General features: G+C 37.4%; 1 protein-coding gene across 4 annotated transcripts in view; it reads right to left on the bottom strand.

The window, feature by feature from the left end:
• LOC150081137 (DGAT1/2-independent enzyme synthesizing storage lipids-like) overlaps window positions 1-13,335 on the bottom strand; it is a 180,381-nt gene that overhangs the window by 87,214 nt on the left and 79,832 nt on the right. For all 4 annotated transcript variants that reach the window (XM_090380976.1, XM_090380977.1, XM_090380978.1 and 1 more), the window contains exon 5: window positions 11,528-11,721. In XM_090380976.1, the coding sequence (XP_090237102.1) occupies window positions 11,528-11,721 (194 nt within the window). The remainder of the gene's footprint in view (window positions 1-11,527; window positions 11,722-13,335) is intronic.

Genomic DNA, 13,335 nt, shown 5'->3' with positions numbered 1-13,335 from the left:
TTTGTGAGTTACGGCTGGTGCCATAGGATATTTCCTAATCAATAATAAATGGTAGTGAAAAGATGCACAAATGTTGGTCAAAATATTTAATATTCAAATATTTGTACATATAAAATATTCTGCATTACATACTTATATAATTATGTGGTAACTACATATCAAAATTAAATTTAAAATTCCAGTTAAAATCATGAATTTAATTGATCTAAATTGATTTTAATTGATATAATTTAATTAAAGAATTTAATCATGAAAAATGTGTCAATTTTGGGTTGTACTTTGGCCCTCTTCCTGGTAAACTAAAAGGGGTTTTAATTTTAAATCCCCCACAGTGTTTCCACACAACAATAAAGTCAACCAATCCTTCACTGCTTTGAAACCTGGCATGTTTTTTTCTTCTTTCAATATGAAAATTCTTTTAGGCATTCGTTTCCAAAAAAAGTCCTGCTTCATCTATGTTAAAAACTTGTTGAGAAGCTTTTTAGTTGTTGAGTAGCATATAATACCCATCTTCAATAATTTTAACAAGTTCTTTTTTGAAAGTTTTGGCTCCTTGATCTGCACTTGTGGCTTCTCCCTGGATTTTAAATCTATTCAACCAGCCCTTACTAGTTTTAAATGGTTCCACATTTTTTTTTAGGCGAGTTTTCTTCAGATCATCATATAGGCTAATCTCTTTTTTTTAATAATATTTAACTTAAGTGAATTCTGCATTGGATATTATCTTCAATAAAATTATTTAAAGTCTCTCCATTTCAATCCTAATAGCCAGCCTAACCCTAGTTGCTTGCAGTGGAACAGCTGTCTTTCCCACTGCTAAAATTAATTCTTTATTTTTTTATAACTGTTCTTACAGTTTAAACTTGCCAGTCCTAAATTATGGCACACATCCGCTTGTCGCTGACCAGAATCGATTCGCTTCAGAGTCTAATTTAATTTTCAAATTCAGTCTTTTTCTTACATTTGCAGTCTGCATACTGCGTCCAGACATTGTGTTGCTTTTTCATTCTTATCCGCCATTATGAACTCTTCGAAAATGTAACTGCATTGGTTGCATTAATTATGATTCAATGTTCGAGTAACCTGTCTGTCATGCACGATGTCTAATACTGTACTGATGATGACTACACTTTGGATAAATACATATAACGCAAATATTACAAGCAATATACTTTATCATTTTTTAAAATGTTGATCTTGAAACTACATAACAAGTCACTGTACTGCAATTAAATTAATGTGCGAGAAAATTTCACTGAGAATAGGAAAATTTCTCAAGTCAGCATGGGAAATGTTTTAATGCTGTTTTGCTATTCATTTTCAAGCTATCGATTCCTTCAAATGAAACAGTTTTGTTAAATATGCCAAAAATTCAATCTGTAAAAGAGCATTATAGTGATTTGTGACAGTTATAGCGAATCAGCGTAAAGCGAACCGCGCTATACGGGCCTGCTGTAGTAAGTTAATGTTAATTTTTATTTTATTTTATGTTAATTACATATAATCATATGCCATTACCTTCATTTTAAACATAAATAAACTAAAAAAACAGTTGAGGGCTGAAAGCCTCAGATTATGGAAAATTCACTAGATGAACAAGTTAATGCCAAGCATCATTTCAGTTTGTTTTGAAGCAAACAAGTTTTGAACCGGTGCCATCTGGGTGGTGGTATCCGCCGAGAATAAGAACATTAGTCTTCTCTACTGGTGAAGTGTTGCTTATTCGAGGTAGTGCAATAGCACAGTAACTTGTTGTGAAGGCATTCACAATATGAGATGTAACAAAAATTATGCTATTTCACCTACTTCAGTAATTTACTACACATACATAAATTAACATAAGAAAATAATTCCTGTATACATTACCCAAATGCAAAACAATCCTATGATTAACCAATACTTCAAATTAATTAAATTTATTTACTATCCCAGCATTAGCATAATTTTGACATCATCTATATACAACCCCAGGGGCCCCAGGTGAGTATGGGCTTGGTGCACCCAGGGTCCTGAGCTAGATATCATCATTCTTCTCTTTCTTGGTGATTCCTTTCTACTTCTGACTCTCTCTCTCTCTCTCTCTCTCTCTCTCTCTCTCTCTCTCTCAGGGTAACTCAGGAATTTTTTTTGGCTGGTGCAGCATAAGCTTCAGGCTTCCTTGCACCATATGGCTAATAATAATAATAATAATAATAATAATAATATTTAATACAGAAGCCGTTTTCTTTACTCTGTCAGTGTGAATGACAGGCTTAACTGATCAGGCTTGAAGTAGTCTCAAATTGAAGATATTTCTTTCTAGGTGTACACAAAGCTGTTAAAATTTAAAAATTCCGAATAGTTTTATTTTACAGAATGGACCAGTTTTGTGCTACAAACAAGAATAGTTTGTTTTTAGTTCAACATTCACTTCATAGATGGAGCCACAGGAAGATACTAACTGTTAAACAAACAGTTTAACATTTGATAATGCATTTTTTTCTGATTAACAATTTGCACATTCGCACAATAGTGTCCTTTGTTCCGAAATAAATATAATAATAATAAATAAATAAAAAATAATAATAATAAAACACTGCTACCAACTGCGAAATTCTCTTCTAGCACTATCTACCTTAAAAGAAAGAACTAATCATTAGATTCCATCACAGCTCACTATATGTCCCCACATTGTGCAAGCAAGCTCATATACTCATTGCCATTCGTTATGTTTAATGCATTCAGAAATATTACCAAATTTGAGTTTTTTGTTTTGAGGTTATTTAAGGATTTAGAAGTATGTCACAGTCAAAATGCTACTCTGACTGGTTGTGTTGAATATACCTTGAGGCAAATGAGAAACATGACTTTTGTTTCTGCAAATGTATTGAGGATCTTTTTGAATGACCAATCCTGAATACATTTAGACATATATATTGATACTACACGGGTACTACATTTCTTTAGGACAGCTAGAGAAAAACTCTGCTACCAATTGGAAAATTTTCGCATTGAGTAAAGCTAGCTGTAGCCATTGCGTACGATAGGCCTACCTGATTTGGTCTCAAACTGAAGATATTTCTTCCCAGGTGTGTAGAAACATGGGAAAATATAAAAATTCTGAATAGTAAAAAATGCATATTGTTTTATTTTACAGACAGGCCAATTTTCTCTACTTAGCACTGCCTACCTTAAAAGAAAGAACAGTTTTATTTTACAAAAATAAGAAAATATTTGACGCATATTGGCTTACCTGCTCACAACAAAACACGGACTACTTTTCTTTAGGACAGCTAGAGAAAAACTCTGCTACCAATTGTGAAATTTTTTCAATGGGAACAGCTAGTACATTTGGAATGCTGTACAAACTGGAGTAATATGGCATTAGAGTAGAGTGACCAAATGTCCCAATTTTCAGTGTTTTGTTCCAAAGTCCCAGTACTCCCAGAATACTACATCCCAGTATTCTAAAATTTAAAATGTAATGGTTTACCCAGTATTTTTATCATCTACAAATGCCCCGATTCATTTTCAGCCTCAAACCTACACCTCCAAAAAAAAAAAAAAAAAAAATTTATAGTGCTGTAAAATCATTAGTTCAGAGGGAAAGGTGGCCAAAGCTCTCTTTATAAACTGCTATTAGTGGAGTCCTTCAGGGTTTGATGTTGATCCTACTGTTTTCAGAATTTATTAATGATAGTGATAAAGGTATATCGAGTTTGTGTGTTTTCTGATGACACAAAGGTGAGAAGGGTGGTTAATGACATTAATCAGGGCATGCTACTCCAACAAGACCTGGATAAATTATATTCAAATATAGATAGTCTTACTGGAGGGATTCTATTGCAAAGGAAATGAGAAACATTTTTTTTGTAATAAGGACAGGTGGATTAGAACAAGGTATGCCAGCAACTAAAACCGATGATATTACTCTTTAAAACCTTGCACCCTCATGGTCTGACAGGTGCCACATTTTACAGAGTATACATAAAATGGTTGAGCAGTTTTAAAGGATCACATCTCAATGAATATTAAGAACAAACAGCTGAACTTCAGCTTTTATAACAACAGTGAAAAGTGTTTTCATATACTAGATTGCAGCTCACATTTAACAACTTCTCTGCAATTCTTTTGTCTGTGTATACAATAGCATTTAGCATTAGTAGAGGCATACACGATGCAAGAAAGCAAGCTTATCCAGCATCAGACAAAAAAAAAACCGCTCCCATTTCACCCCTCCTTTTGTTCCAAATACCTGTCCAGCTCAGCCTTAAATTTATTTAGGCTATTAACTTCCACAACAAAAGATGGCAGTCTGTTCCACCAATCAACTACCGCTGGCTAACGGCAAACTTCCGCACATCTATCCTACAACTCTTTCCTCAATTTGAATTTATGCCCTCTCAGGTGATTATTCTGAGCAAGAGGAAGAACCCCATCAACATTGACCATGCTCAAACCATTCAAGCCTTTATACACCTCAATCAGATCACCTCGCAAGTGCCTAGTCTCCAGACACTGTAATCTGCAAAACTTAAGCCTTTCTTTTTAAAACCCCTCATTCCATTCACTAATCTTGCTTGTTGGTTTAGTTTAAATGGAAGTTTACTGGCACAAGGGCAACTAAGGCCAAATTGCGCCTGTCACAGTAATTCTGCAAATGATTTTTTTTTCCAGTCGTATGTCAGATAAGTTCATATAAATTAATTTGTTTTAAGAAATTAAATAAATCGGATAAATTTGCGTCATCACTGAGAATATGGTTCATCTCTAATGAAATGTTTTGGGTTAAAACCGATTTAAAATTTGTTAGTCAAACAGCATGATTGTAGGGACACTCGAGGAGAATGTGCTTCACTGTAAGTAGGGCTGAACAATGACGACAGTGAGGAGGATCATCACCTGTCAATAAATGGAGGTGGGTCAGATGGGAATGCCCAATGCGTGTCCTTGCAAGGACAACCTCTTCTCGTCTGTTTAATTGTGAACTAGATTTCCAGTATTGTGGGTTTTTCTTTATTTGGAAAAGTTTGTTATGGGTCTGTTGCTGCCATACTGATGTCCATTGCTCAATACATAACTGTTTTATGATGAGTTTACAGTCCATATAAGGAATCGAGGCAAGTGAAGACACGGGGTTGACTGGATTTTTTGCTGCTTGATCTGCTTTTTCATTTCCCTGGATTCCAGCATGCCCGGGAATCCAGCAGAATGTTATGTCTGTGTTATGCTCTGTTAGATTAATTAACTCTGCTCTGATTTCTTTCAGGATAGAGTGAGAGTTCGGACATTTATGTTGTAAAGAAGTTACTGCACTCAAGGAATCGGTATAGATTATTATCTCTTCATTAGACCTGTTGTTGATGTGTTTGATAGCTATTTTCATTGCATGAAGTTCAGCGGTGTAAATACTGCAACTTGGGAAAAGTTTTTCAGAGATTGCACAAGTGGGAAGAACTACTGCAACACCTACATCTGTATCAGATTTGGATCCATCAGTATATATTTGCAGACAGTGTTTGTTTGCTGATGCATGAGCTAAATGTAGCTGCTGTATATTTTCATTGTTCAGCGCCTGTTTTCCCCATTTTCGAAAAAAGTCATCACATAAAGTTTTAAAAGTGGACCATGGAGGCTCTATTTCTCCGGTATCTTGGTGGGTATTGTCGAGTGGGATACTCCAATACTGAGCAACATACTTCAATCTGATTCCAGCAGGTTTATTTTCATTTGGTTTATTCCTGTAGAAATTTATGAAAGACGGGTTAAAGAGGTAAGGACAGATAGGATGTGAGGGCATACTCCGAAGTTTTGCAGTGTACGTAAGCAGCAGCATCTGTCTCCTTAAGGATAATGGAGGTTCATGTGCATCAATATAGACTATGCACTGGAGATGTTCGGAAGGCACCTAGAGCTATTCTAAGTGCATTGTGTTGAATGGTATTTAGGGACTGTAATGCTGACTTTCTAGCTGAGTCATATACGGGTGCACCATAGTCTAGTCTGGATCGGATTATGGTTTTATATAAGTGAAGAAGGGAGTATCGGTCAGCTCCCCTTGATATTGCAGAAAGAACTCTAAGGATATTCATTTTTTTCAAACAAATAGTTCGTACATGCTATATGTGTTTCAGGAAGTTTAATTTCTTGTCCAATATTAAACCTAGGAATTTAATATTGTCATTGACTGGAACAGCATGATTTCCCAGGCACAATTCAGGATCAGGGTGCAGTTTTCGTTTCTTGCAGAAGTGTATAGCAAACGTTTTCTGAGGGAATAGTCGGTAGCCATTTTGTAATATCCATGATTGCGTTTTGTTTATTGACAGTTGGAGTTTTCTTTCAATGGAGAACATATTTTGCGAGTGACTGGATATAGTGAGATCATCAGCATAGAGATAAGTTTCTACTGAATTCGGGATGGTTGTTGTTGGAGTGTGTATTCTAACTGCGAAGAGTGTGGCACTGAGGACTGAACCTTGTGGGACTCCTTCCTCCTGTATGCAGATTTTCGAGAGTGCACTTTGATAACGAACCTGAAAGGTTCGATATTCGAGAAAACTCTGAATTAATGATGGTAAATGTCCCCTTAGTCCTAGGGCATGTAAGTCACGAAGGATGCCATGACACCACGTGGTTTCAAAGGCTTTCTCTATATCTAAGCTAACCATGACCAAATGTTTGTTCTTTATGAATGCATTTCGCACATTTGCCTCAGCCTTTATCATAAGATCTAGGGTAGACCTGTTTTTATGAAATCCAAACTGATCATTGTTCATAGTAGTTTGAGTTTCAAGATACCAGGTGAGGTGACTGTGTACCATTTTTTCCAGAGTCTTACCCAGACAGCTAGTAAGTGAGATTGGTCTATAATTATGCGGGTCTGATTGGTCTTTTTCTGGTTTTGGAATGGGTAGAACAACAGAATGTCTCCAGGAAATGGGAAAATAATTTGCAACAAATATTCGGTTGAAAAGTTTTAGGAGAGAGTAATGAGTTTTCTCATTTAGATTCTTTAACATTAGGTAGTATATGCCGTCTGGACCAGGTGCACTATTGGCTGAATTTTTTAAGGATTCTTCTAATTCGTACATGGTTAGTGGTTTATTATAAGAGAGGGCTGACTTCGTTCCGAAATTTATTTTATATTTTTCAGTTATTATTTTGGCTTTTAGGAAAGTTGGATCATATGCGGTTGAGGCAGAATGGTGAGCAAAAGATTCCACGAGGATGTTTGCAATATCCTCTGGAAAGGTTATCTCCTGTCCTTTATAGACAATGATTGGGGAAGGAATTGATGGAAACTTACCAATAAGGCATCTTGTTTTCCGCCGGATTAGTCCTGCACTTGTGTCTTTAGTGACAGATGAAGCAAAACGAATCCAAGATTCCTTTTTAGCTTTTCGCCGGGTGTAATGGGCATGGGCTTTTAGTTTCTTGTATATAATGAGATTAGCAGTGGTTGGATTCTTTCGAAACTGATTCCACGTCTTGTTCTTCTCTCTCTTAGCAGTGTTACATGCTGAATTCCACCAATAGTTTTTGTATCCTTTATATGAAGTTTGAGGAATGGTAGTAGCAGCAGCTGTCAACATTTGTTCTGTGATGTGTTTAATGGCGTTATCCATGGAGTGATGTTGGATAATATCATCCTCTAGTGTAATACTGGATGCATATTTATTCCAGTCAGCTTTTGGGAATTTCCATTTAGATCGACTGCTTACTGATAAGTTTCTCCTTGTGCAGAGCTTACAGATAAGAAAATTATCACTATTTAATAGGTTCTCTGAGACTCTCCAATCGAAGTCTGGAAATGTGGGTGAGCATATCGACAGGTCTATAGCAGAGGTTGAGCCTGTTGGAAAATGGACATAGGTGTGGGGGCCTGTGTTAAGCAGAGTGAGATTATTCTTTACAAGAAAAGCCTCTATCGTGCATCCCCGGTTGTCTGTCTGCAAAGATCCCCATAACTGGTGATGCGCATTAAAATCGCCCAACAGGCAGAAAGGAGAGGGTAGTTGTAGGATAAGGTTGTTTAGTTCAGTTATCGAGCAGTTCTGATTTGGTGAGATATATATTGATACAAGTGTAAGTGTTGTACCAAGAGCAAGGCGTACTGCAACAACTTCTAAAGTGGTTTGTAGGATAATACGTCTGGAAGGGATTTTACTGTCAATCAGTATAGCTACACCACCATGTGGAGAGATCCTGTCATGCCTGAATATTGTATAGTTTTTAACTGAAAGTGTCACTTGCGGAGAAAGATTCATTTCTTGTAGACAGATGCCTACTGGATGATGCTGATTTATCAAATCGTGAATATCATCTATGTTGCTACGGAGGCCTCTACAATTCCATTGAATCGACTGATCCATTATTTAGTTTTTGAAGTAGGTGTTTCTGATTGTTTTTTAGAGCCAATCTGTTTATGGCGTTCCAATTTTATTTTATCTTTTCTCGGGAAAGTGGGTCGTGCAGTATTCATGTCTTCTTCAGCATGTATTTCTGAAACGGTTTCATTGTTATGAGTTTGTCATCGATTTCCATATCTGCGGTTAGAATCTTTTGAGGTTTAATATTTCTCAGACTCTCAGTATCTGAGTGTGATGGAGCAATAGTTGGTGGTACGGTGATTGGGGTATTATTTCCTTGGTCTTTTACATGTTCTTTAGGGGACTCCAGCAGACTTGCTAGGACAGCTCGTGCCCAGTCGGAAATGGATGTAGCTGGTGGTATGGACACTTCAGTTTGAGTTCCTTCCGATTTGTATTTTTGTGTTGCGGCTGCATATGTGAGTTTCGGTACTGAGAGTAAAACTTGTTTCCTTGCTTCTTGGTAAGTCACTTTGTTTTCTATTTTGTACTTTTGTATCTTCTTTCCAGTTTTCCAGGTTTCCCAGATTTTCAAGTAAGCTGGATGGTCACCTTTACAGTTTGGACATACTGATGTTTGTGCTGGGCAGTCTGTCTGTGTGTGTTCTTAGATCCACAGTTGGGGCACACTGAAAGCCCTCTACACACTGTTTGAGCATGGCCAAATTTTTGGCACTTGAAGCACCTGGGAGGATTAGGGATATAAGGTCGGATATGGCAGTTCAGATATCCAGCCTTAACTGTAGCTGGAAGGATTGGTGTTGAAAAGGTCAGTATAACACTGATAGTGGGAACTAATTCACTGTCTTTCTTGATTTTAATTCGCTTTGCCTGTACAACTTTTTGGTCTTGTAGCTTTTGGACTAATTCCTCTTTGGTAACATTTATTAATTAAGTCCCATTCAGACAGCACTCCTTTGGATGAATTTATGGTGGCATGTGGAGTTACTGTGACAGGAATATTTGCGAATTTTGAAATTCTTTGCAGGGCTTCAGAGTGCCTGCTATTCATTGTCTTTATAAGTAGATCTCCAGAGCGGAGTCTTTTCACCATTTTAGGTGGTCCAGCAGCATTCTCGAGACATTTCTGGATAAGAAATGGAGAAAGTGCACTTACTGGTTTACTTGTTTGGGAATGTATAATAAGAAATAGTGGCGTTTCCTTTTTGGATCCTTCTGTTCTTTGTCTCTTGGGATGGGAAGGGTCAAAGTCAGTTTGGTCTGTCCTTAAATAAGTTGAGGCATGAGGCTCAACAGATGGATTACGGACTTCGTGATCCATGTTAGCTCCTTTTAACCCTTGGCAGAGAACCTTTTCTGCCAAGGTTACCGGACCGGCCACGGGGAGGCAGAGGCAGTGCCGCTAGAGTGATGAAGCGGAGTAAGTTAGTTTTTTTAGTTTTAAGGAAAAGAAAAGAAATGTGGTTTTCCTTTCTGTAACTTACTTACAAATCGTAAGAATAAGTTAATGGTAAATTACCTTAAACGTAAGGAAAACTTTCGAAAATTAACAAGAACTGTCGCACTGAGAAGACGCTCTGTAAATCGCTCGATCACAATAACGCTTGACATCCGGGGGCCACTAATCTTGCATCTTGTTTTCCAGGCTGTGCTCATTCCAGTGCAAGAATCACTTTCACCTCTGTCAGTGGCTCCTGTTAATCTATTAGTCCTTGTATTTCCCCAAGCTAGCAATTTTCTGACCTACCTAACACTGCCTCGATAGCATCAGCAAATATTCTTGCACCCTTTTTATTTAAGTGTATCCCATCCCTGTAGAAGCAGTCTCTCCTGTTAATAAGTACAGACCAGGCTGAAAAAAATTCTACCCCTTGAATTTGCTGCTATGGACAAAGGGATGGTTGAGTGGGGGAAGACAGAGAGTGATAATCAATGGACACTGCTCTTTGTGGACTAATATTATTAGCGGAGTCTACAAGGGTTCGGTGTTGGGTCCATTGTTGTTTTCGGTATTTATTAATGATACTGATGAAGTTATATCACACTTAATGTCCAAGTCTGCAGATGATATGAAGGTTATGCTACTGCACCAGGATCTAGAAAAGTTGAGCAGATGAGCTGAGAGGTGGCAACTGAAGTTAGGCACTGACAAATGGGTAGCAGTAACCCAAGAGAAATGTACCAACTATGTGGTGTTACACTCAGGGTAGTGGAGAATGAAAGAGATTTGGAGGTAATTGTGCAGTCATATATGAAGTTTTCTGAGCAGTGCAGACAGGCTGCCAGAGTACATCATGGGGTCTTGTCAATGATATACAGGAATTTTGCGAGCAGGGATAAGGAGGTGATTATCCCTTTTTATAAGGCAGTGATCAGGCCACACCTTGAGTACTGCATAAGGTGGAAGCCTCATTTTAGGAAGGATGTAGAGTTGCTAGAATGAGTACAGAGAAGGGCAACCAGACTGGTGAAGGGAACAAAGGGGTGCTCCTATGAAGAAAGGCTTAAGTTCTTATTCAAGGCAAGAAACTTTCTGCAGATGAATTGGTAGTGGTGTCCTTTAAAAGTAAGTTTGCTTCAGTTATAGCAAATTATGAGAAAGAAAACATTTATAATGTTGATGAGATGGGCTTATTATGGAAAGCATTACCGAGAAAAATCCTAGCCACTGAAAGAGAAATGCCTGCACCAAGTTTTAAGATGAGAAAAGAGTGAGTTACAATTCCTATGTGTACAAATGCCACTGAGATGCACAGATTGACCGTGCTCGTTATTAGTAAGTCGAAAAAACTGGGAGCATTTAAAAATCTTTCTAATTTTCCTGTTTTGTATAAAAATCATCAAAATACCTGGATGGATGCTTCTGTTTTTTTTGTATTTAATTGATCTTACCAAAAAAATTATCTGGAAAATTTTCCGGTTCGATTATCTGGAAAATTTGGTATCCGGAACTTCTGACATCAATTATTCTGGATAACTGATGCTCTACTGTATTACCAATTTAAAATGTAAAACCAGAATAGTTAAAATTACCTATGCATTGCATTAACTAATATAAAAACTTGTCTGTATGCTTGACAATAGCTTTGAAGTATATTCATAACTAAAATTATTCCAAATCAAATTAAAAGTTTCCTGTAAGTATCTTTCACAGGAAATTATTTGAAATTTTTCATTCTAACGAATAATTTCAAATAACTTAAAAAGGCACTTACCACTCTTGCTTCAATGGCTACTCTAGCAAAACCAATTCTTTTCCCCCAGATTAAATGATAATTTTCATCTCCAAACTGCGCTTCAAGAACTCCCCCTGGTGATATTGACAATAAATGCCCATCTTTCAATGTCTGAACACATGCTTGGAATGATCCAGGAAATACTTTGAACACATCCATTAAGAGACTCCATCCTAGAGAGAAATAAAAGAAGGTAGGGGTTGTTTTCAATGATTCCACATATTTTTTTAAGTACAGTTAACATATTCAATAAGTATTACATAGGGATTTTTTTTAAGGATGATGTTGGGGGTAGGGCTAATGCACTGAAGTGAGTGGCAATTTGCTCCCTGACATTTTCAACTGGGGATATGCTGTGCTGTGATGAAATACAATATAGCAGTGCCCACTTCTACACTGTAGTATGGAACTTCAGGACAAGATGCAAAAAAAAAAAAACAAAAAACCCCCCCAACAATCCTGGGTTGATATCCCTGAATAAAGGAACCATGTCTCTAAACAAAGGAGTCATTTACAAAAAATTTATCCTGGCTACAGGATCATGCAGCTACAAAGACTGCACGAGCAGTGCTTTGTAAGGCTCTAAATTTGATAACTTTGTACCATTCTCACAGTACTCTTTAACATTACAATTTCTTGTGTGAGGTGCTGAAGGGACAATGAGCAGCAATTTCATTCCAATCTGTTAATATTATCTTTGGTTTATCTCCAATAATAGAACTCTTGCTCTGAGTATATTTACTTAGATATATTCCAGTGTGGAATGTGAATACTGGAAAACTGCTTCCAAAATTCCACTTAACACAAAAGAACTACCGTATTTCCCCATGTATAAGACGCACCTTTTTTCGAAAAATTTGGGGTCTAAAAACTGGGTGCGTCTTATACAGTGGTTGTAGATTTTTATTTTACTTGCATTTCCCGCTTTTTCGCGCTTGTTGTCTTATCGCTCATTGTTTCACACTTGTTACCGGTATATTAGGTTACGTTTTGCCACTTTCTGCCCAGAAATGGCTCAGAAAAGATTTTCATACAGGGTTGAATTCAAGTTAAAAGTGATCCAGTTTGCAAAAGTGAATGGAAATCGTGCTGCTGAACATAAGTTTGGTCCTCCTCCAACTGAGAAAACAATCCGAGACTGGCTACGGGAAGAAGAAACCCTACTGAAAATGCCACGGCCGAAGAAGGCCATTAGAGGCAAGTCAGCAAAATGGCCTGATTTAGAGTGGGAATTGAAGATATGGATTGAAGAGCAAAGGGCAATTGGAATTCCTGTGTCCACAAAGATGGTTCAGCATGAGGCAAGAAGAATTGCTGATGAAAAAGAAGTTACTGATTTGAAAGGAGGAACAATTGGTGCTTCAGGTTCATGAAACGGAATAGACTAAGCATGAGTACACGCACTGGACTTGCCCAAAAGATGCCTGAAAGCTATGAGCACTAGGTCCTTGAATTTCATCGTTTTGTCATTCAATGTCGGAAGACACATCAGTTTGAGTTGGGACAGATTGCAAATATGGACAAAGTCCCCCTTCAATCTGATGTCCCAAGTAACAGAACTGTTGATAAGAAGGGGGTGAAAACTGTAACTGTGAAGGCAAATGGACATGAAAAGAGCCATTATACAGTTGTTCTAGCTTGTTGTGCCGACGGAAACAAGCTGCCTCCTATGCTGATTTTTAAACGCAAAACAATGTCAAAAGAAAACATTCCTCGAGGAGTGATTGTCCACGTTCATGACAAGGGTTGGATGGATCAGGATGGGATGAAGATCTGGTTTGAGAAAG

The sequence above is a fragment of the Mastigoproctus giganteus genome, chromosome 9 (genome assembly GCF_048544385.1).
Source record: "Mastigoproctus giganteus isolate SK-2022 chromosome 9, ASM4854438v1, whole genome shotgun sequence".
In the NCBI taxonomy this organism is placed as follows: Eukaryota; Metazoa; Arthropoda; class Arachnida; order Uropygi; family Thelyphonidae; genus Mastigoproctus; species Mastigoproctus giganteus.
The sequence above is the reverse complement of the archived record's forward strand: the minus strand, read 5'-3'. Positions and strand labels throughout refer to the sequence as shown.